Source organism: Bemisia tabaci, chromosome 1 (genome assembly GCF_918797505.1).
Source record: "Bemisia tabaci chromosome 1, PGI_BMITA_v3".
NCBI lineage: Eukaryota > Metazoa > Arthropoda > Insecta > Hemiptera > Aleyrodidae > Bemisia > Bemisia tabaci.
The window spans coordinates 56,897,926-56,917,941 of record NC_092793.1 but is presented as its reverse complement, the minus strand read 5'-3'; the positions used below and the strand labels follow the sequence as shown (position 1 = coordinate 56,917,941).

General features: G+C 37.4%; 2 protein-coding genes across 5 annotated transcripts; both read right to left on the bottom strand.

Moving 5' to 3' along the window:
* Positions 1–5,779: 5,779 nt before the first annotated feature.
* LOC109043133 (protein D2) lies at positions 5,780–12,404 on the bottom strand. Of its 3 annotated transcripts, none has more exons than XM_072304052.1 (5): positions 12,146–12,404; positions 10,565–10,824; positions 8,440–8,577; positions 7,285–7,366; positions 5,780–6,132 (listed from the first exon to the last, which is right to left on the bottom strand). In XM_072304052.1, exons 2-5 carry the CDS (start codon positions 10,755–10,757, stop codon positions 6,021–6,023), a joined length of 525 nt encoding a protein of 174 aa, XP_072160153.1. In that variant the 5' UTR covers positions 10,758–10,824; positions 12,146–12,404; the 3' UTR covers positions 5,780–6,020. The 3 variants fall into 3 exon arrangements, with proteins under 3 accessions (XP_072160153.1, XP_072160157.1, XP_072160161.1); XM_072304056.1 differs by having other exon boundaries at positions 10,565–10,789; XM_072304060.1 differs by lacking the exon at positions 12,146–12,404 and adding an exon at positions 9,615–9,741 and having other exon boundaries at positions 10,565–10,791.
* A 315-nt stretch (positions 12,405–12,719) lies between these two features.
* Positions 12,720–19,140, bottom strand: LOC140225375 (protein D3-like). Of its 2 annotated transcripts, none has more exons than XM_072304050.1 (5): positions 18,790–19,140; positions 17,979–18,105; positions 16,731–16,868; positions 15,963–16,041; positions 12,720–13,516 (listed from the first exon to the last, which is right to left on the bottom strand). In XM_072304050.1, the coding sequence occupies exons 1-5, from the start codon at positions 18,973–18,975 to the stop codon at positions 13,447–13,449; spliced, it is 600 nt and encodes a 199-aa protein (XP_072160151.1). In that variant the 5' UTR covers positions 18,976–19,140; the 3' UTR covers positions 12,720–13,446. The 2 variants fall into 2 exon arrangements, with proteins under 2 accessions (XP_072160151.1, XP_072160147.1); XM_072304046.1 differs by having other exon boundaries at positions 12,720–13,789; positions 18,790–19,138.
* Positions 19,141–20,016: the final 876 nt, after the last annotated feature.

The window sequence follows — 20,016 nt, the reverse complement described above, 5'->3', positions numbered from 1 at the left end:
TCACGATTTACTACGATCATTGATGATATTAAGGTAGCCATCGATTCTCTACCCGACGTTCCTTCCACACATGACAGGAAACATCTACAGGCATAGAGCAAATGGCACTGAGCAGCAATGTACATCTGATAAGGCAAGCTCCTGGAAGTGTCGATCTGCAAAAATACAAAGCGGGAGACAGATCATCAAATTGATCTACCTATGGTTAATGGCCGTCCTTGGAGACAGACAATAAACTACGTAACAATATATCAACCACCTTTTGATAACAGAACGAATTTAAAATGAGAGCGGCCAAGAAACATTTAAAAACGGAACATTTTACAACTTACAGGTCTGAGCCACTGAATATAATACATTCCACCAGTCAATAAAATTTTAAATTTTGAATGTTGATGGATAACCTGATTGCCAGTATACATTGAGTTGAAACCAGTTGAAACATCTGATACGTAGAGCGGTTCATTCTTATAGAGGCTTCCGAAGTAGTTCCAGATAGGTACTTTAAAATTAGACACCGGTCAAATGTAGTACAAGAGAGGAAATGGGTGCAACAAAACTTTAATTGTCCTTGATTCTTTTGTGAAAGGTGTGAAAGTGAAAAATTATTCATTAAATTACTTACTTGAGGTGATGTGGTGATGTGGGTGAGAGGTAAATTGATAAATATAACCTAACTTTTGTGAAGATGTTCCTAGTTCCTGGAATAATCGTTCCTTGCCGATACTTCCAGGGTTGTATTTATTATCTAAATAATTATCAGGCAAATGTTTTCAAAAGGATTAAAATACAAAAACTGGCTTTCTATAATCATTATAGCGGCTGATTTTCACTCATTTTCATACGCAACCTCGATAAAAAGGCAAAAGGCGGAACCGCGGAATGGTCCCTCGTCCAACTGTTCGATGTCCAACTCGCACTCGGAACTCCGGATCCGGACCATTGTTCAATTCAATCCACCCAGCCAGCCTAGCCATGCCATGCCGTGAATTTCAAAATGAACAAGTCGGTCATTTTGAGTTCACGAATGACGTTTCCAATGCTCATGCTGGGCATTGGATGTTCTCCCAGTAAAGTGTAAAGTCTCCAAATACGTACTTCACTTCAAATTAATTTTTTTAAATTATAAGGGTTCGAAAAAATGAATGATCATTTAGGTATTCCTTTGTAACCACCACAGTCCTTTTCTTTGATTATTGTCCCGTTTGATTTTTGTTGCCATCTTGAAGTTTTGTGACGTCAGGCGGGTACCACTTTTGCAGGCGACTACCGAATCTGTAGCGCGCATTTCAAATCTTCGCCTGCTCTCAACAAGATTAGAACAAGATGAGGACGAGAAGCATTGTTTGATAAATGAGATGACGATGAGATATAAATTAGATATAAATGATCCGTCACATTCCTTCCTAGAAATGTGCCTGTTCCAGCTGAATTTAGTTTTTTATTTCTGAATGATGAAAGAATCTCAAAGGATCGAAATATGACTAATTACTAGCTCTGTAGCTTGCAAGATAACGCCCTTACCTGAGTTATGAATTTTTCCAGTATCGTTGAAATATAAGTAGAGTACCTAGTAGCGGCACCCAATGTCACAGTATGTCATACCTATTTGATGTACCTAGGTAATTCTCATCCAAATAAGAGAAGAATAAATATTTACCTTCATTAACACCAAGTAGACGAAAGTTCCACTGTGAACTTAGTTGGCCAATAAAAATGCAAACAATGAAGCAATTATTTTTATTTCCTGACTCCAAATGGTAAGAATTATGGTAAGAACTTTAAGGCATAGTAAAAACTGTATTTATCATTCCTCAATAAATACAAGGTTGACTGTTTGCATGGAAATGATAGTACATTAGTTGGCGGCTTATCTATTATTCTAAACTTCAGATTAAGTTGATGAAGGTAGCAGGTTGTTGTCAGCAAGAGCTGTTGATATGAGTATGTAGTTTAGAATGGTCAATTTTTAATTCTGCCAGAGGAGCATCATTAGTATTTAATACAAAACTCTCAGGGGTCTCTGGATACTATGCCACCTCTTATCAAGAATGTTTATGCTAATTTTGTTGCTATGTGGTGATGGGAGAGATAATTTCAAGATTATTTTGGTAAAAGTCGGACAAATATGAGGATGCCAAGTTTATAAGAAAATCTCACAAACCAAAGTGAACATTGTTTCATGCCTCTGCAATTTTCAGCTTCGGGCTAGGTTCTCGCAAGAAGGTCAGCACAACGCGCTGATCAAACTTTTGTGGAATTTCTTGTTAAATTTAGAATGTGTGCCAAAGTCACAGTAAGTATTCCACAAAAATTGCAAATCTGAAAAATCTAGAAAAATAACAAGTATCTCTCAGCCTCCGCGCAATTCCGGGGGCAATTCGCACCCCTGCTAATAAATGTTGGAGAATAGAGAACACTTTACCCTCAAAACATTACTCGCACTGAGTTTAAACTAATATGTAATTATATGTGTACGATGGTGGATCTGAGCTGTACTTACTTACCAAACTTTGTTGAGCGAAGTTGTTACTTAGGGGAAATTCATTAACTGCTGCAAGGATTCACAAACTCTGACCTTGATAAATATTTCCGACATATACTTGAGATACAGTCAGATGTTTGGAATTCTGGACATTCAGTTATTGTTCACATACAAAAGAAATTGACTAACAAATACAACCGTTTTATATTTACATAACTGCTCAACAGAACATACCGACAGTTGTGATTAGTTTCTCGACAGCACTCTGATAGCGGTAGGATAGCTAAAGGATCCCTACCTGCGGCAAAAATGGAGTTGATTGAAATTTTGATTCACATGGTGCTAATGCTGTCAAGACTCAAGACAAAATTACACTCCACGCACAGTCAAAGAGTATTTGATAAGTAAGATTATCCATTAAGGAAGTTGCACAAATCACAAATCAAACCGAAGGACACGGACAAACCAAGGAGCCAGCCATAGCCAGCTCAAAAACTCGGCAATTCAGTTTCTCTCACTGCAAAAGGTGGAACCATCCAAAGTACCATCAATGTTAAGTTGAAGGGGTGAATTACTTATTTAAAGAGTGCTAAGTCATTTTGGGACTTTTTCGAAGAGATTTAAAGGAAAAAATTGGAAAATGCTCAACTATAAAATGAACGTAAACAATCCGCCATTGTATCAAAGCTGACGCACAAATGAAACAAGCGCTAAACACAAGGGTAAAAAGTACATACGTAAATTGATTTTGTTTTATAAGGAAAATGGTGAAAAAGTTAGGAAATTCATATTGGAAATTGAAGCTTTAAGATATAAAGAACTTCAGATAATTAATACAGTTTATTTAGAAACGGAGTTAAAGAAGGCAAAGTTAAGGAAACTCAGAAGGAACAGGGTATTTTGTAGGAAAAGGGTTGGTAGGTTTAGAATTGAATCGACGTATCGACGTATCGAACAGCGACTATCGGTAGTCTCGAAAAACCCCTGTAAAAATACACACTAATACAATAAGCGGTTACATCAGATCTTATGGGAGCGCACTCACACATACAAAAAATCGCTTTTTCAAGCGATTTTTTACAAGAGAACAGAGGAGAATCTCACTAGCGATCGAGATTTTTCGAGATTTTACATTGATTAAATAGCCCAGAGTGAAAGGAAAGTTCTCTCCAGTTGATCACTGGGAGAACAAAACTTAATTTGATCTACTTTTCATGATTCTTAACGAAGAATCGATTGTATTATCGGCGTCTACTTGACTATACTCAGTTTCATCGAACACAGGTAAATTATCTCTCACTTCTCACTTCTTGACGACGGACACACCTAAGTATGAGCCTGTCACCTTGTACTTACATTACACATTTGTCATGTCAAGCTATACTGATCAAGTAACTCGAGTTTAATTTTCTTTGCCGATTTACGATTCAGTCGATATGTTCTAACGAGCGAGGTAATTGTGAATTCTATTCTCTTGGTTTGCGAATGCATTTACTACCATGTGCTATTCCTAACCGTGGTTACGAAGTTGATCGAAGAGTCTACGTCTAATAAATCTATCCACTCCTTCCGTGGGAAGGGAGATAATCTTTCATCTATTTAGCATTGAAGGGAAAGACCAGAATCAAGATGGTGGATCTTCTGTTGCACTCTCTAAGTGCAAATCTTATTATCCGCGACTTCATCACAAGTAGAAACTTCCCAACTCTTGCAGGCGAGTGCTATTATAGGTAGTCTGTTGGAACATCCTCATACTGCCTGCATTTTCTTGTGTCTTCAAAAGAATCAAGGACAATTAAAGTTTTGTTGCACCCATTTCCTCTCTTGTACTACATTTGACCGGTGTCTAATTTTAAAGTACCTATCTGGAACTACTTCGGAAGCCTCTATAAGAATGAACCGCTCTACGTATCAGATGTTTCAACTGGTTTCAACTCAATGTATACTGGCAATCAGGTTATCCATCAACATTCAAAATTTAAAATTTTATTGACTGGTGGAATGTATTATATTCAGTGGCTCAGACCTGTAAGTTGTAAAATGTTCCGTTTTTAAATGTTTCTTGGCCCTCCCTCCATAAGGAAGGGTCTTGCTCTCATTTTAAATTCGTTCTGTTATCAAAAGGTGGTTGATATATTGTTACGTAGTTTATTGTCTGTCTCCAAGGACGGCCATTAACCATAGGTAGATCAATTTGATGATCTGTCTCCCGCTTTGTATTTTTGCAGATCGACACTTCCAGGAGCTTGCCTTATCAGATGTACATTGCTGCTCAGTGCCATTTGCTCTATGCCTGTAGATGTTTCCTGTCATGTGTGGAAGGAACGTCGGGTAGAGAATCGATGGCTACCTTAATATCATCAATGATCGTAGTAAATCGTGAAATTATTTAAGCTGTGGATCTATGATGTCGCATCTTTTGAAAAATGCTTTCTCCTCTAAAACTAAACTGAAAAATCGTGTTGTGTCAGTGCTTTTCTGAGAGTGGTGTTCTGTATCGATCAGCTATTAAATCATGGTGCTAATTTTTCTCTTACGTTAAAGAGTGCTTTAGATATTTTTACAATGCACTCATCGTGTTTTCAAAAGTTCCTTCGTACCTGCACCAGTTCTAATCGGAAATTTGGATTCATTGTCTTCAAGTGGATTTTTCTGACCCAGTGGATACAGACTTGAGCGAGTTGGTGAGTGTTGTTTGTTCATTTTCTATTTTACTGAGCATGTCTGCATGGTCCAAATATCATGTGCTCCCATTGGGACGCTTGTCTCCTTTGTCTTGATTCTAAGATTTATTTAATTTCCGTGAGCAATTTGGATGGTACTGAAACCTTCTTGTGATCATTTTTATGCAAATGGTTTCTTTCCATGAAAAATTGTCACGGAAATGATTTCGTTTCCATGAAAAATTTTCACGGAAATGATTTCGTTTCCATGAAAAATTTTCATGGAAATAAGCCACATGGAAATCAGTCACACGGAAATCAGCCACATGGAAATATTTCCTGTTCCATTTTTCCGTGTCATTTTTTCATGGAAATCAACTTCATGGAAATCATCCACACGGAACATTTTTAGCAGGGACCAAATAAGTCAGGGCACTTTTAGAGTGCGGCAGAGGATCACGTATACATCTTCAGTGTAGCATTAAAAGGGATTACAAGATTCAACAGGGCGGATCTTTCGTCCCACTCTAAAAGGGCGTGGCCCCATTTGTTGTGGACTCTAACTTTCAATTAATTTCTAAACCGAGTAATTGAATCGACGAGAAATATTTTAAAAAGAAGCAGCAACGAGTATGAATAGAACTCTTTCAAGAAATATATTGTAATCATCTCTTGGATCTTTCTCATCTTTTATCGGTTACAATGAATCTCTTGCCTTAATTATTACTAGATTGAGTATAATCAAGTTTGTTCGTCGTGCCAACGATTCCTGTTTAGTAGATAGTTCGGCACAGTTCTACTTCAGCTCATGATAAGTCTTGCTACTGAGCCCTAAGCGTCGCAGATACGCTACGGCAGTTCCTCATAGTATATCAAGTGGCATCATCCAAGCACCTAAAGAAATTGATTGCTACTGGATTACCTAGATTATACGTCTTGACGAATTTTGCGGTGGAAAAATTATATCGATTTTCATTCTTGGTGCTGGAAGGAAAAGACAACAAAGAGTAAGAAACTAAAAGGAAAAAACATACTACGACTCCATCTTACTCAGAATGCTTACGTTTTTTGTTTTTGATAAATCTTATATAAACTAGACGACGATATTGTCCGATAAACTTTTTTTTTCCAAATAATAATTAAAGTAATAGTCTGTTGCTTAAATACTATGATAATTAATTCTATGATATTCAATTTGAAAATTTTGAACACACTTCTCGTCGCAATTTTCCAAAATTTACAGGTCTCTACAATGTTTTTTTAGAAATAAAACTTTAGCTAGGTCAATGATTGTCTGAAATTTTTTGAATATTACCTACGTACAAGGCAGAAAAGAAATCAGAGATTATTGTAAGGACAATTTTTACGTAGTTTTCTTTCAAAACAATACAATGTTTTAAAAAATTTACAACGTCACAATCTTAGGAACGTGCATTTTTCAAACTCTTGTTAGTGTTAAGTGTAACGCCAAGGCCATCCAAGTCACTGTGTGAAAAATCTCCTTTCCGAAATTGAAAGTATATTTTTGAAAACTTCAGAGAAGAATTTTTGAGTATTTTTTAAAATCCAGTTATTCAATATTTTGAATACTTTTACATTACTACATAATATATAAAATTATAAGAGTACCTAACTCTTAAAGCATATTGCTTTCGCGGCTTGAACTCCACCGCCACACGGTGGATCGAGTCAAGCAGAGAGATTGGACATGAAATTTTTAACTAAAACTGCAAATTTCTATGTTTAATTCGTCACATTTTAAGTATTAAATCGTGTTTCTGAAAGAAATTTCTCGATGAAACCAATGCAGGACACTTTCAAGACCTCGAAGTTTTGTATGAACGGAGTTATAAGCTTTTAAAGTTTCCAAATTTTGTCCGATCCCTCTCATTGATTTGACCCACTGTGCGCCATACCTCTGGACCTCATGTGGAATCAACCCACAATCTTAATTCTCTTGAAATTATATCCATGTAAGAAGCGTACACCGCCTGACTGAAGATTTTACTTACAGCGTAAACAAAAAGAGTTAATATTTTTTGTTTACGCTGTGAGTAAACTTTAGTCAGGCTGGGCCAATAAATTCCTCAAATGAATTGAAAATTGTTTGTATGAAAAAAATCAATTTATACTTACTCGTGATATTCTGCAAACGCATCAGAGAAATCTACGTGCACGTGCGGTTGTTTGTATATGAGGAATATGTACCGGTGAGAACCTGGAATGGAGTAAACGTGAAATGAAAGATTTGTCAGATCAATTATTCCCAAAACAATAACTGCATTAACCGTCCAAGCACTTGCTCTACTTTTTACTACATACAGCTCATGTGTGGATAGAGTTCAGCGGAAAGAGACCAAGTTTTTTGGAAAGCAAGGATCTGTTTGTTCGAGAATGTCTTACTTGTTTCTCCTGTTGAAAAATCTTCTTTACAAAATTTTAATAAATCGCAAAAGCTGTACTTGTTTATATCTGACAAAAGAGAGTCTTTGCTGCGAGAACTTATTTTTCCAAATTTTTAATGGACTTCTCTCCTAATAATGCATAGAACCAGATTAACTCGGAAAAAAGGAGCCAAAAGCTTGGTTATTATCTGATCGCTCCCCGATTTCCGATCGGCGAATCAATGTAGAGAAAGGAACGAGTATCGCAGTGATCTACTTTGAGTTTTTCAAAGCAACTATCAAATACTCTCTAGTTTGCCTGAAAGCTTAGTTATTTCCTCTGATAAGCACGATACATGCCCACCTAACCGAGAACCTAAAAGAGTCGTAAGTGCTCATTGTCTTTCGGTTTTTTTTTTTTTTTTTTTTTACGAAAAATGTTATGCCATTTAGAGAAATGTAAACGTGCAAACGGGAAAAATCACATCACACGGTTAGCTTATACATTCTTCGTCGATGTCGCTATGTTACCATCATAACGGTGGACGTAGTTGCCGTAGTGGCATAGCACCCCAGATGACAAATTAATAAAAGCAGCAGTAGCTGAAATGAAGACAGCTTAGATCCTAAACATTTTACGCAGAACAGCATGCCTGAGGTACATTGTGTTTTGTTTCATATGCAGTCGTTTTTTATTTTTGAAGTTTTTAAAACACATGAATATCTCATATCAATCACTGTAAATGAAGAGGCACTTCCAAATATTTTGATTTTGTGTGCGAGCATTTGCAAACGCACTTTGAACAATTTGAAAAAGTAAATGGGGATTATTCGTGTCGAAGCGGGCATTGATTGAGTGAAAAAAGTTACAATTTTTTATCAGAAATGGAACTAAAAGAGTTCAAACCTGAGCCTGGTCGCAGTTTTGGTCCTCTGTATTTTGTAATTACACTACCGGAGAAAAGATTTGGACCACGAATATTGACAATAAGCCAGTGGCGATATTCTCGATGCGTTGGATTGTCTCGGGATGGCACATCAGGATCTAGGAACATGAACTTCGGTATTAACTTCGTCAATGGGCCTGTTCTGCTAGAGTAGAATGCAGACAGATTTTTTTTTCTTGTTTAAAGTTCGAAATTGATTCGGACATCTAGTTGATAATGTCATGGCAAAAGCATTGAAGCTTTGTCCTAAGCGACCGACTAATGCGTAAACTTACACATTCAAAATCAAAAGTTTTGGCGGTCACCTGTAGTGAATCATACCAAATCAAATTTTTTTACGATTGATGTTAAGAGTCCGAGACAATCTTAAATTGTTCTACTATAGGTAGGTTGGAAAGATTTAATTTGCGCAGGTATCATTTGGACTGCATCGTGCAAAAAAGAATATTTCTGGCTCGGCTATAGGTGCATATGGGTATCTGGATTCATGGAGTGGCGTTCATCTCACGTAATTAAGGGAATGATACGTGCGTTATTTCCGAAATTAGTCAGGAATAGTAGTGCTTTTTCACGCATTGTAGTCCCTTCCTGAATGATCCTCTTTAAAACAAGAAATATTGAGTTAGGTTACTCAAAGTAGTTCACGCCAACCGTTCCAATCGGACGTACTTCTGCCAAACGGAACCAGAGACAGGTTGGAAAAAAAAGGGGTGTGCTCTATAGTCGAAGGCCGTAAGAATGAATTGGAATTATAAAGCGCCAGTGACGTCAGCAGCGACGAAGCCGCCGACGCGCGGTCGCCCTCGGGAGTTTTTTAACTCATGAGCCCTGTCCTGAACGCTCTTGTCACATGCCCATGGCTCATGAGTACAACATTCAGTTTTCGCACATAGATTTGTTTGACAGAATGTAAAATTCGCTTTTCCGTTTCTCCAAAGGGAATCACGCCCACTTTAACGTTGTTTCTTCTCACCATCTTTAACACCCCATCTTCTCTACTCGTCTATAGTTCCATTTGGCAGAAATACGTCCAATTTGCGACTGTTGTTCCCAATAAAATAAAAGATCTCTTTTAAAGTATGAAGTAAAAGAAATACTAGATATTATTCATATGTATTGATAGAGATTTCTTTACCTATCATAATGAGAGTATACGTTCGGTTCCGAATACAAGGCCACCCCACAAAGTAAGGTGCGTATTGCACGTCTTCTGCAACGAAAATATTACCAAGGCTTGGCGCTAAGCCGTTTAAATATCTAACCTGTAAAAAAAAGAGCACTTGGTTCAAATAAAATTCAAATTTTTGTATATTAAGGCCGAATATTCGGAACTGAAATGAAGTAGAATATGTGTGACGGCGCGCGGCGCCCTACTTGATCCTTTTCTATGGTATAGGACAAAATGAAATGACACGTGCACGCAATAACTGTCGGTCCGTCCTATTTTTATTGATTATCTGATTTCATACAAAAACTGAACGTCCGCCATATTTTCCTAGAGACAAGAGACCCTCCACTGGTATCTTTGCAATGGTGGAAGCTTGTACTTTCGGAACTTCAAAATTCAACTGTTACCATCGACCATCGACCTAGTAGCTGGTCGATGGTCAACAACGTGGTGGAAATTACGTTTTGCAAACAAGCCAAAGTTTGGGAAACTTGATCGCTTTTTGATGTCACATGAAGCTCATCATACGTATAAAATGACTGCTGCTCTCTTATAATTACCCATAGTGTTGAATACCCGAAGGTAAAAGCTTTCACCTGTCAAGAGGCCAGTGAAGGGTCTCTTGTCTCTTTAATTTCCGGTTCTTAAAAGCTTCATGGTTCAAATGGCTAAGCCAATAAAAAGTAGATCCTCCATTGACCAGTAATGGCGAGGCGTGAATGGTCGACTATCGATATTTCTCCATTTGTAGCTATGGTAAGCGAACACCCTGTTTATCGATCCTTTCCCCTAGGTTTAAATGGCCAATCAGACGATGTATCGCAAAGCACGCCACGCCACTGCCAATGACTATATTCTCACCCCCAAAAAACAAACGGCCCTACACACACAAATATTTACGACGGATAAAACTGTACCGTTAGCATATCGAACGGAGAATAGTCTAGAATCGGGTATGATTTTATGATAGGTCAAGATGTCGTAAATCCTCTTGCTGAACGCTGTTGGAATTCGGGTACTTGTGGATGCAATCCGTATCGCGTCGACGATGGAGCAAGCCAGCAAAATTTGAATGGAGATCCAAACTGTCTGTGTCCACCCGCAGCTCATTATAAATCAAAGGCTCCGTTGAAACTGCTTTCCTGGGAATATGTATCGAATTCAATTTGAATAGGTCCTTGAACGATGTAAAGCTTTTATCAAGACTTGGATTTTTTTTTTTTTTTTTTTTTTTTTTTTTTTTTTTTTTTGGTATGTTAACAAAAATCTACAGAATACGTATTCAGTTGACTTTGGACAAGACGCCTCATAACTATGATCACTGGCATATCAAAACGGGTGGGGAGGAACTTAGCACTCCAAATTGTCCAGCAGATAGCGCTAGCGGTGGTTCACAAATGAAAAGCCATGACTGTAAGCGGTATGATTCGTTTTTTTTCATCAATTAAAATGAGAATAGTCCATACAGAGTGTGCAAACATTTCAAAATCATGAGTTGAAAAACATTGACTCCGCGAGATTGAATATTGGAGCCTAACACAAAGGGAGCGGCGACGCACTGGCGCCTACCAACCTAACAGGGATACTTCACGCATTGCGCAATGCGTGAAGTATCTGTTAGGTTTGTAGGCGCCAACGCGCGTTTTGCGCTCTCTGCCCGCCCGCCGCGCCGCAGCGTGCCACGGCGTCTAAAGCAACTATTTCACACCAGAGGTATTGCACAGTATCATAAGAGATTGACGGCGCTCCAACGTATTATGAATGACAGGCATCCTTCAAAAGGACGGAGCTCTCCTCGCAAAATAAATGAAGATACTACGGCAAAAAAAGAGAGCGGTAGTCCAAAAACTAACTAAGTCCTAGTATCCGTATTTAGTAACGTTTAGCATAAACTTTATCGTCTGGCTGTTGCTTAATTGCCATCGGCTATAAAAGGCTATAAGAAATCGTGTTGCCGGCTGTAGAAGCTATTGCAAATCTTACAGTCGGCTTTAGGTCTATAGTATTTTGGAGCACACATTCTACTGCCAATTTTTACCAGGGCTATGCCATCGAGTGGGTATGTGCAAAAGGCATTTCAATGGTTGATATCTTTCCAATATATTTGAGAAAAAATTCCCACAAATTGAGTTTGATCGGAAGCTGTTACTATAATCACGGGCGGATCAAAGAGAGCTGGGAAAGAGGAGGCTTGAAAACATAGCTCCCCACAAGTCAGAAATATTTTAATATTACTTAGATTAAAAAGAATGAATCTGAAATATTTTTCTAAATAAGTGCGTGGCATGAATTTCATCTTTGAAATTGTGTTTCGGTATGAAGCTTTCTCGAAGCTCTTCGAAATAGCTCTACGCATTGCTTCCTTTTACATCTCCTTTCACATCTGCACGCACTTTGCAATTCCACAAGTGTATCAAATATCATATAATTTAATATCCTACAGCACTTGAGTTACTTAAAGTAAAACACAAAATAGGCTTATTAACATATTTTTTTACCTATTCATTTGCCGGCCCAAATGTTTTAATCGGTGCATTTAAAAAAAATTTCTAAACTCGGCATCTATACAGCAATAATTACACTGCAAGTACTAAATAATCCTTTCTATCACCCATAATTTTTAAATTTGAACAAGGATTCACAGAGATAAAACTTTTCTTGCAATTTTCTCGCCTAGTTTGCATTTAAAAAGCCACAAAGGTCACATACAGCAGGTGGGGTATTCGAATTGACCCACATTCGTATTTTACTCCAATAATGTCTATCTTGTTCATAATCTAATTTAGATTAATCTAATTAGATAATCTAGATAATCTAATTTAGATTATGAGTCCTGACAAAGCGTAGACTTTAACTTAGTTATTCTGATAGCTTACAGCTTTAGCTTTTTCTGATTTTTTATTTGTGATTGATATGCTCATTATGGGATTGTGTCTATTGTCTTCGAAACTGTATCTAAAATTCGCCTATTAGTATATCCTCCGAATCGCCTATATTTTGAGTTATTGAAGTGTCTGAAATAATCACATTTTGAGGTAAATTATGAGAGAGGAGGAGATAGATAAACATTAGTATTTTACTAAGAAGACTTTAATTCTTTGAAAAAAATGAGAAAACAAAAAATAAAATACTCTGAAAGCTTAGAAACGCTATAAACTACAAATAACAATAACGAGAATCAGAGACAAAAAATGATTTGGACTCTACAAGGTGGCTAATTACACTTCCTTATGCAACAGGAGTTTAAGGATGTATCTAAATTAACAATAAAAAACAAAATATAAAACCTTATCACAATAGTACGATAACAAATAAAAATTGACTGCTTCCTAATTGTTCATACCATAGTGTTGTCTGAAGGGTCCGAATACTTCAATATGTACACCATGTAACTTCGAAGAAACCTGTCTTAGAGTGAAAAATGACTTGAAGTTTTACGTCTTTTAAAATGTGTTGTGGGGCAAACATGCATTTTTTAATTATTCATATATGATGCATAACTTAGAAACTCGAGTACATCTCAACTTGAGGAAATCCAAAAAAAAAAATTCCCCAAATTTTCCCCAAAAATTTCATTTGCTGGACTTTATATTCATTTGTACATTATCGAGAATATTACATGCATATTCTACAATTAATCCGTACATAATGCTAAGTGACAGAATATTTACAATATACCGGCCAACCTCCTCCCCCCCCCTCTCTCTCTGTACGCGCATTTGTTGGGGATTGGCGCTTTCCCCGTTGGGGCGAGAGCGGGCAGTTGCGTCTAGATGGCTTGCATGCAAGATCATTCTTTTCAGTATAAATACTTTTTCATGATCTTGAGGATGTATTCAACCGTAACTGATCTAATCTCTGCATCAAATCTGAAAGTTTGTACTTTTAAATGAATTGTTTTCAAAAATTTACAAAGGCGTTGGCATACAGCTGTCCCCACCTCTCATTGATTCTGCAATTCATCATGCACCATCCCAAGGTCCATCTTCTTGATCTAAGTTTATCATTGGATCAAATGGGCCCTGGTGGTAGGTATGAGTTTCCACCTGGTTATGAAAAAATTAACGGCGTGCGGATCACTCAAGTTGTACTTTCGGACAAAGTTTTCCACCGAGAAATGGAATCGACAGTCAGAATCCTTCCTGCGGTCAATTGAAAACATACAGTCAATATATACCTCGAATTAATAAATTTATCATCCACCTTTTCCCTTGTAAAATGCCCATCTTAATGGTCGTATCACGAGAGAGTCAAAAAATATCATCACTTTAAAGCTATAAGACCATTTTGTCTGCAGAATATATTCTTGACCTGAGCTGAGTCATTTCATTCGTGTTACCCTTTACGTCAATAGCTTTGCACTATTGGCCCTAACAATAAGTGTCCCATACTCTAAAGAATTATGGCTATATACCTATCAACCGCAGCCACTGTCAACGTCAAAATTCCAATGATTCTAATTGCAGCCAAAAATTAGAGTTAAATCATTTTGATCCGGTCTGTATGATGTGTAACAAATTTGTCTATAAATCTCCTCGCTGTCCTTAGGCTCTTTATAAGTTTGCCACTCTTCATCCCTTTTTTGCATTCAGAAAACGCTTGCGTGAATCAGTGGTGTCACTCCCCCCTAGGTACTTGACGAGTTCCCCCCCTATTTCATTACTTTTCACCCCCCCCCCTTAAACAGCCGCGAAGTTCCAGGGGGCGGCCCCTCCCCGACGGGGGGTCCGGGGGGCCCTCCCCGGAAAATTTTGAAAATTTGATGCTCTCTAGAAGCAATTGAGGCTATAGTCAGCAGTTTTGTCTCGATTCCACTGCAGAAATTTGCGTAGTTTTCGGTGTAAATATATATATTTTTTTTTTTTAAAAAAAAAATTAGGTAAGGATGAATATTTATGGATGCCTTCTCCCATACAGATACATTGAGCAATTTTATTTCCATTACAAAAAATAAATAAGTAAAAAATTATTTCATTCGTGGAATTAAAAGGGTCCCCTCAAAGGTTCATTAAAATCTCCCATTAACGATGCCGGAAGTTTCTCTTTTTATTTTGAATAAATCCTCCCCCCCCCCAACTTTAGGCTATCCCTTTCCAATCCTTACCGACGACACCCTCCTTAAATTTTATCAGAAGCTATTTCATGGTCTTCATCTAACATAAATTTGACTAGGCTGCTCCCTCCCCGTAAGCAAGTTCGATCCTAACTCGACTGAGCTCCCCCTGCCACAACTGAGCCCCCCTTACCTCGACTAAAGGTCCCCTCAACCTTTCGTGAGCTACGTGTAGTAACATTATTATTTTTCTTGACATTAAATGAGCTTTCCTTTTAAAATCCAGAAAATGATGCTTACGATTAGAACTAACAGTAGCAGTGTCTTGCATGTAAATGCCCCCTTGAAAAAAATAAAAATAAAACAAAAGGGCAAGAAAGATGAAGGGATAAGAAAATCGTAAAGGAGAGAAAGAAAGAAAAGCGGGGGGAGAGAGCAAAATATGGGGGGATGAAGGATCGGGAGAAAAGGAAAATGGGGGAAGAGAAAAAGAATAGAGGGGGGAACAGGAAAACGAGGGGCGGAGAGAGAACAAAATATGGGGGGAATGAGGGATAGGGGAGAAAAGGAAACTGGGGGGGGGGGAGAACAAAATATGGGGGAATGAAGGATAGGGAAGAAAAGGAAACTGGGAGGGGAGAGAACAAAATATGGGGGGAATGAAGGATCGGGGAGAAAAGGAAATGAGGGGGGGAATAAACGAAGAATAGGGGGGAGAGAACAAAATATGGGGGAATGAAGGATAGAGGCGAAAAGGAAATGGGGGGGGCGAGGAACAGGTGAGGGGGGTAGAACAAAATATGGGGGGAATGAAAGATCGGGGAGAAAAGGAAATGGGGGGGAGGAGAAACGAAGAATACGGGGGAACAGGAGAACGGGGGGGGGGGGGTGCAGAAAATAAGGAAACATCGGTGGAGAGGAGAATATCTACGAGGGAAAACAGGTAACGCTTTGGCGGATTCACGGTAAAAGTGCCCATTTAAAAAAAAAAAAAAAAAAAAAAAAAAAAAAAAAAAAGTCACCCCCCCAATTTCAAACTTGACGAGTTGCTCGTCTACAAACATGGCTACTGACACCACTGGCGTGAATGTTTAATGGACGGTTTGATTATATGGGTAATTCCGTACATCTACATATAAGAGTCAATGGGATGTCACATACGGCCTAATGTTTTAGTTGATGTCAAGTTCGTTAGAGACAAAATCTACTGACGGTAAAAAAAAAGTTACCTACGCTTGAAAAAGGATGAATTGTCTACTTACGCATTATTGTAATTGGTTTCACTGAATTTCATAATGCCATTTGGTTGTTCGAAAACGAAAAACACAATCCGATGAAAACCTGAAAACATCATATGCGCTCGAGTTTAATAATTGAAAAATAATAAGATGCTATCGGTTTGATATTAGAAAATAGGCTAGTACTCAATGTTTCACCATTTCAGCCATCAAGACGATGGGATAAAGAGAAAAAAGAGATCCGCAATCCAAAAAGTCGATGTTAAATTTTTCATTTCTGCATGCAAGATAATTTAAATGAAAGTATTTTAGCTTAATGAAATTTTCTTGATTAAATTGCATTTTGCGAGAAAAAAAACCCCAAAAAATTGCAATATGTCTAAGACTGTTTTAACTTCTTTCATACCGACATGAAGTTTAAATGATTTAAAAAAAGACAATTTATTCATACGTCAATAAAAACAAAGGTAAACAAGGTAATTGCTCGGAGAATTAGCTCGTACGTTTCATATTTTCTTTGTTTTTACCTCTTTCATTGTAAAGAAATAATATATAGGTATGATTAAATAATTTATGGGAGATTGTATTTATAATCCTAGCAATATTGAGGTCTCTTTTACCTACGTGAAGTTTCATTTGGATGGATTTGGTATGTGCTGTCAAAATCCAAGCATCGTCAAACAGCATATCTCCTATCATGATTGATGTCTTCACACACGTGCGTTGATTTTAATCAAATTAAATCAAAGTGAATGTTAAGATTCAGCAGTACATTTCTTTACCCTCACTGACCTGTGCCCTCTCCTGGGTCTGCTCTCACGTATTTAGCAAGTTCTTGAGCTATCAGAACCCAATTTGCCTTAATATTTACAACCAACCATTGTAAATGTGCTCTTTTTTTTGGATTTCGAGCTGACGGGACGTCTGGATCTGGTTGTAGTAAAGAAATATATGTTAGAAACAAAAGCTAACTGAATTTAAGCTCAAGGTTTCGAATTGAAGTGATTAGATAAAGTTAAATATAAATGAACAAATCGGCCAATATCAAAATGAAACTGAGAAAATAGAATTAAAGTTTTATTCGTTGAAAATTATGGGCTGTAAGGACATACTATCTATATTCAGGGCTCACAGGCCGAAAGTCTCAGGTTCTCGAGCCGCAGTTTCAATTGTTTCGGATTCAAGGGTCGGAGCAATAAATGCTACACCCGGAACTTTCAGCCTGTGAGCCCGGAATGGACGGTCTGTCCGTGTATACCTAGTCCATTAGTACGGAGAATAGTAGATTCTACAAGCCAGAGTTTTTTTTCTCAGTAAAACTGAATAATATTTCTCGGTTGTAACTTTTTGACAGAAGAAGACACACCCATTTTTCAGCTTGAAAATACTGTGAACTTCATTTTTTTTCCAATTAAGGGTGATTTATATTCGACTGACTAGGTTAAATGGAGAGCTAAGCATTTTATATGCAAAGGCTTTACTTTGGAAACTAATGATTAACTGCCGATTTTGCGGAATGCTGCATTTTACATAATTAATTTGAATCGTAAATGCGAAGAATTCAGATCAAAGTTTAACTGCACGGAAAACTAGCATTGTAGTTTCTGCTCTCTGCGTTTTGCAAAATTGTTATGCTCCCACACTTCAATTTATTCTCCCAAGATTTGTGTTGCGAGAGTTTACCATGTACAGAACTTTCAACGACTACTTGATTCTTAAAGCACCGTCATGCTCCTCACAGATATCTTTTGCATAAAAAACATATGTGTATTCAAAACACATGATGAGTTCATTAATACCAATCTTCTAACTGATTCTTCTCTTGCAAGGTGTCTTTTCCTACCCAAGGACCTAGTAACAAAAAGCGAAGAGAATTGCTGGATTAGGCATAGACAGGAGAGTCTTCGTATTGATATGTTTTCTTTTCTTAAAATATTTTTTAAAATATTTTAAAACAGTTTTTCTTATTTTTACACAAAATACCACCATAAATCATTATTCAGAAATGAAACCAACATTAATGGATGGCTATGTTCTTACCTATCATAATCAAGGTATAATATTTTCGAAAACTGAAAGGCCATCGAATTTTGACCGGCGCATGAACCAGTTTGTGGGCCTCCAATCGGTTCCCATACATGGGAATATATTCTTTTAAGAATTCTACCTGTAATGAATTAAGGTATGTCTGTGTATTTTCTCACTCGTGAACTAATGAAACAGCACTTAAATATATGTTGAATTAATAAATATAAAAAAATAGCAAAGTAGAGGTATAGAAGAATATATTTAATAATATTTAAGTGTTGGTATTTAATATGCAAGGTAGCAGCATGTCATTTTTGAAATTTTGCCCAAACGTGCGAGAAAAACATGAATGACATTCATCGTGCTGGAGAGCTTGCTCCGGTTAAATATTTTCGAGCTGTAAATTATCGACTGAGCGATTATTTCGAACAAAGCTACATCATTTTCCGAGGTCGTATCATTGTTCATGTCTTTAAGACTTTTTAATAAAGGTATTAATTAGCGCTAGAAGATTTCAGTAAAAAAGAGGAAACATTATTTAACTAACCGAGAAGTATTGGGAAAATTTCTAAAAAGTGCTAAATTATAAATTAGTCGATTAAATAGTTAGTTAGTTAGTTAGTTAGTTAGTTAGTTAATTTTATTTAACGACGATCAGCATCTAGGCTATTTACGTCGGGGACTAGGCAATTTTAAATTTTTAAATTTAGTTTCTTGAAGAGTTTTAAAATTTCTGTTACTTAAGTTGTTCATTTAACAATAGATAAATATATTTTTTTAAAAGAAAAAAACTCATAACCATTTTACATGTGAAAAATCTTACGTGGATATGGTGCTCGGGCAGTTTCTTTATGATATCAGGAATTATTCGAAATTTTAAGATCGCTGAGTCCCTTTCCTCACGCGTTAAATTACGTGGCCTGAGTCCGTGTGCTGTTTGCATAAAAAGGAAAAATGAAAACAAAAACTTTGCAACGAGGCATCGGCTGCAAAATTGTGATTTCCACATAACTTAACTTTGTAACTTCATTAAAAATAAGTTCCTTAATTAAAGCAAGAAAAACAAATCTGAACGAAGAATAATCAATCGAGTTTTTTCTTCGAGTCGCTGTTTTCACAACGCATTGTTTCGTTACACCATTTAATCTGATATGAGCGGCCCGCATGATTACGGATGAGAACATGACAACAAAAGCTGATGGCTTTATTTTATTAGATGGTCTCTCAAGTCTCGACTCACGATGGGTACCGAATTTGCACCACTACATGGCTGAATCAATGACGCGCATTTTGCCAACATTGAAATTGTAGGCACTAGCAAAGAAAAGTGACATGCCTCTTGAACATGAATTCCCGTTTTAAAAGTTATATTGCTATGAGTCTGGGTACAATAATCTCTCTTCATGACGAGAACTCAAAGGACCGGTCGATTCTCTCGCTTTAGAGAGGTTCTCGTTGTAATGATAGTCGACCAGAAAAAGACAGACGAACTCCAACATAAATGGCTTAACAGACTACTACCATCTAGAGGCGCAAAATCTCTACGATCCCTCGATCCAAGGTTTGCAGGCTGCGGTGTGCACTGGTCGGAAATGGTGCGGCGCGGTATGTCCGTCACCGAGAAATCGCGAATTTCAACGATTAAAAGCTCGCACCGCGGTGAACACGCGAACACGCAATGCGTGAAGTATTTCTGCAGTCTTGTAGGCGCTAATATGCGTTCCTCACCGACCCCGCTGTATTCGGCGCGATTAGCTTAGCTCGCGGAGTCAGCGTTTCCAACTTGTCACTACCATTGTTAAGTTTTTGCACACTCTGTTTGGATTTCTCTCATTAAAAAATGATAAGAATAACCTAAAATCGAACTAACTTTCCTCCGTTTATTTACGAGCGGTTAATGCACCATGCCTTCCTCCTCGTGAAACTGCGCTGATTTGGCAGTCGCCGAAAAAAAGCAGCTTGGTGAATACCTCATTCGAGAGATCGATAAATTCGCTTATTGTAATTAGATTTTTTGGGGGTGAATAGTACTTTTGTTCTGATTGACATA

Bases quoted from the DNA above. Each gene is read 5' to 3' on its own strand.
- LOC109043133 (XM_072304052.1), bottom strand. From the start codon at position 10,757: ATGAGCTGCGGGTGGACACAGACAGTTTGGATCTCCATTCAAATTTTG. The intron at 8,578-10,564 runs GTACAGTTTTAT...TCATGTTCCTAG, and splicing joins CTCCGTTCGATATGCTAACG to ATCCTGATGTGCCATCCCGA. The intron at 7,367-8,439 runs GTTTGAACTCTT...ACTCCATTCCAG, and splicing joins AAAACTGCGACCAGGCTCAG to GTTCTCACCGGTACATATTC.
- LOC140225375 (XM_072304046.1), bottom strand. From the start codon at position 18,975: ATGTGGAAATCACAATTTTGCAGCCGATGCCTCGTTGCAAAGTTTTTG. The intron at 18,106-18,789 runs GTAAGATTTTTC...AATTCATTACAG, and splicing joins TGCCCGAGCACCATATCCAC to GTAGAATTCTTAAAAGAATA. The intron at 13,790-15,962 runs GTAAGTAGACAA...AATTGACCGCAG, and splicing joins GAAACCAATTACAATAATGC to GAAGGATTCTGACTGTCGAT.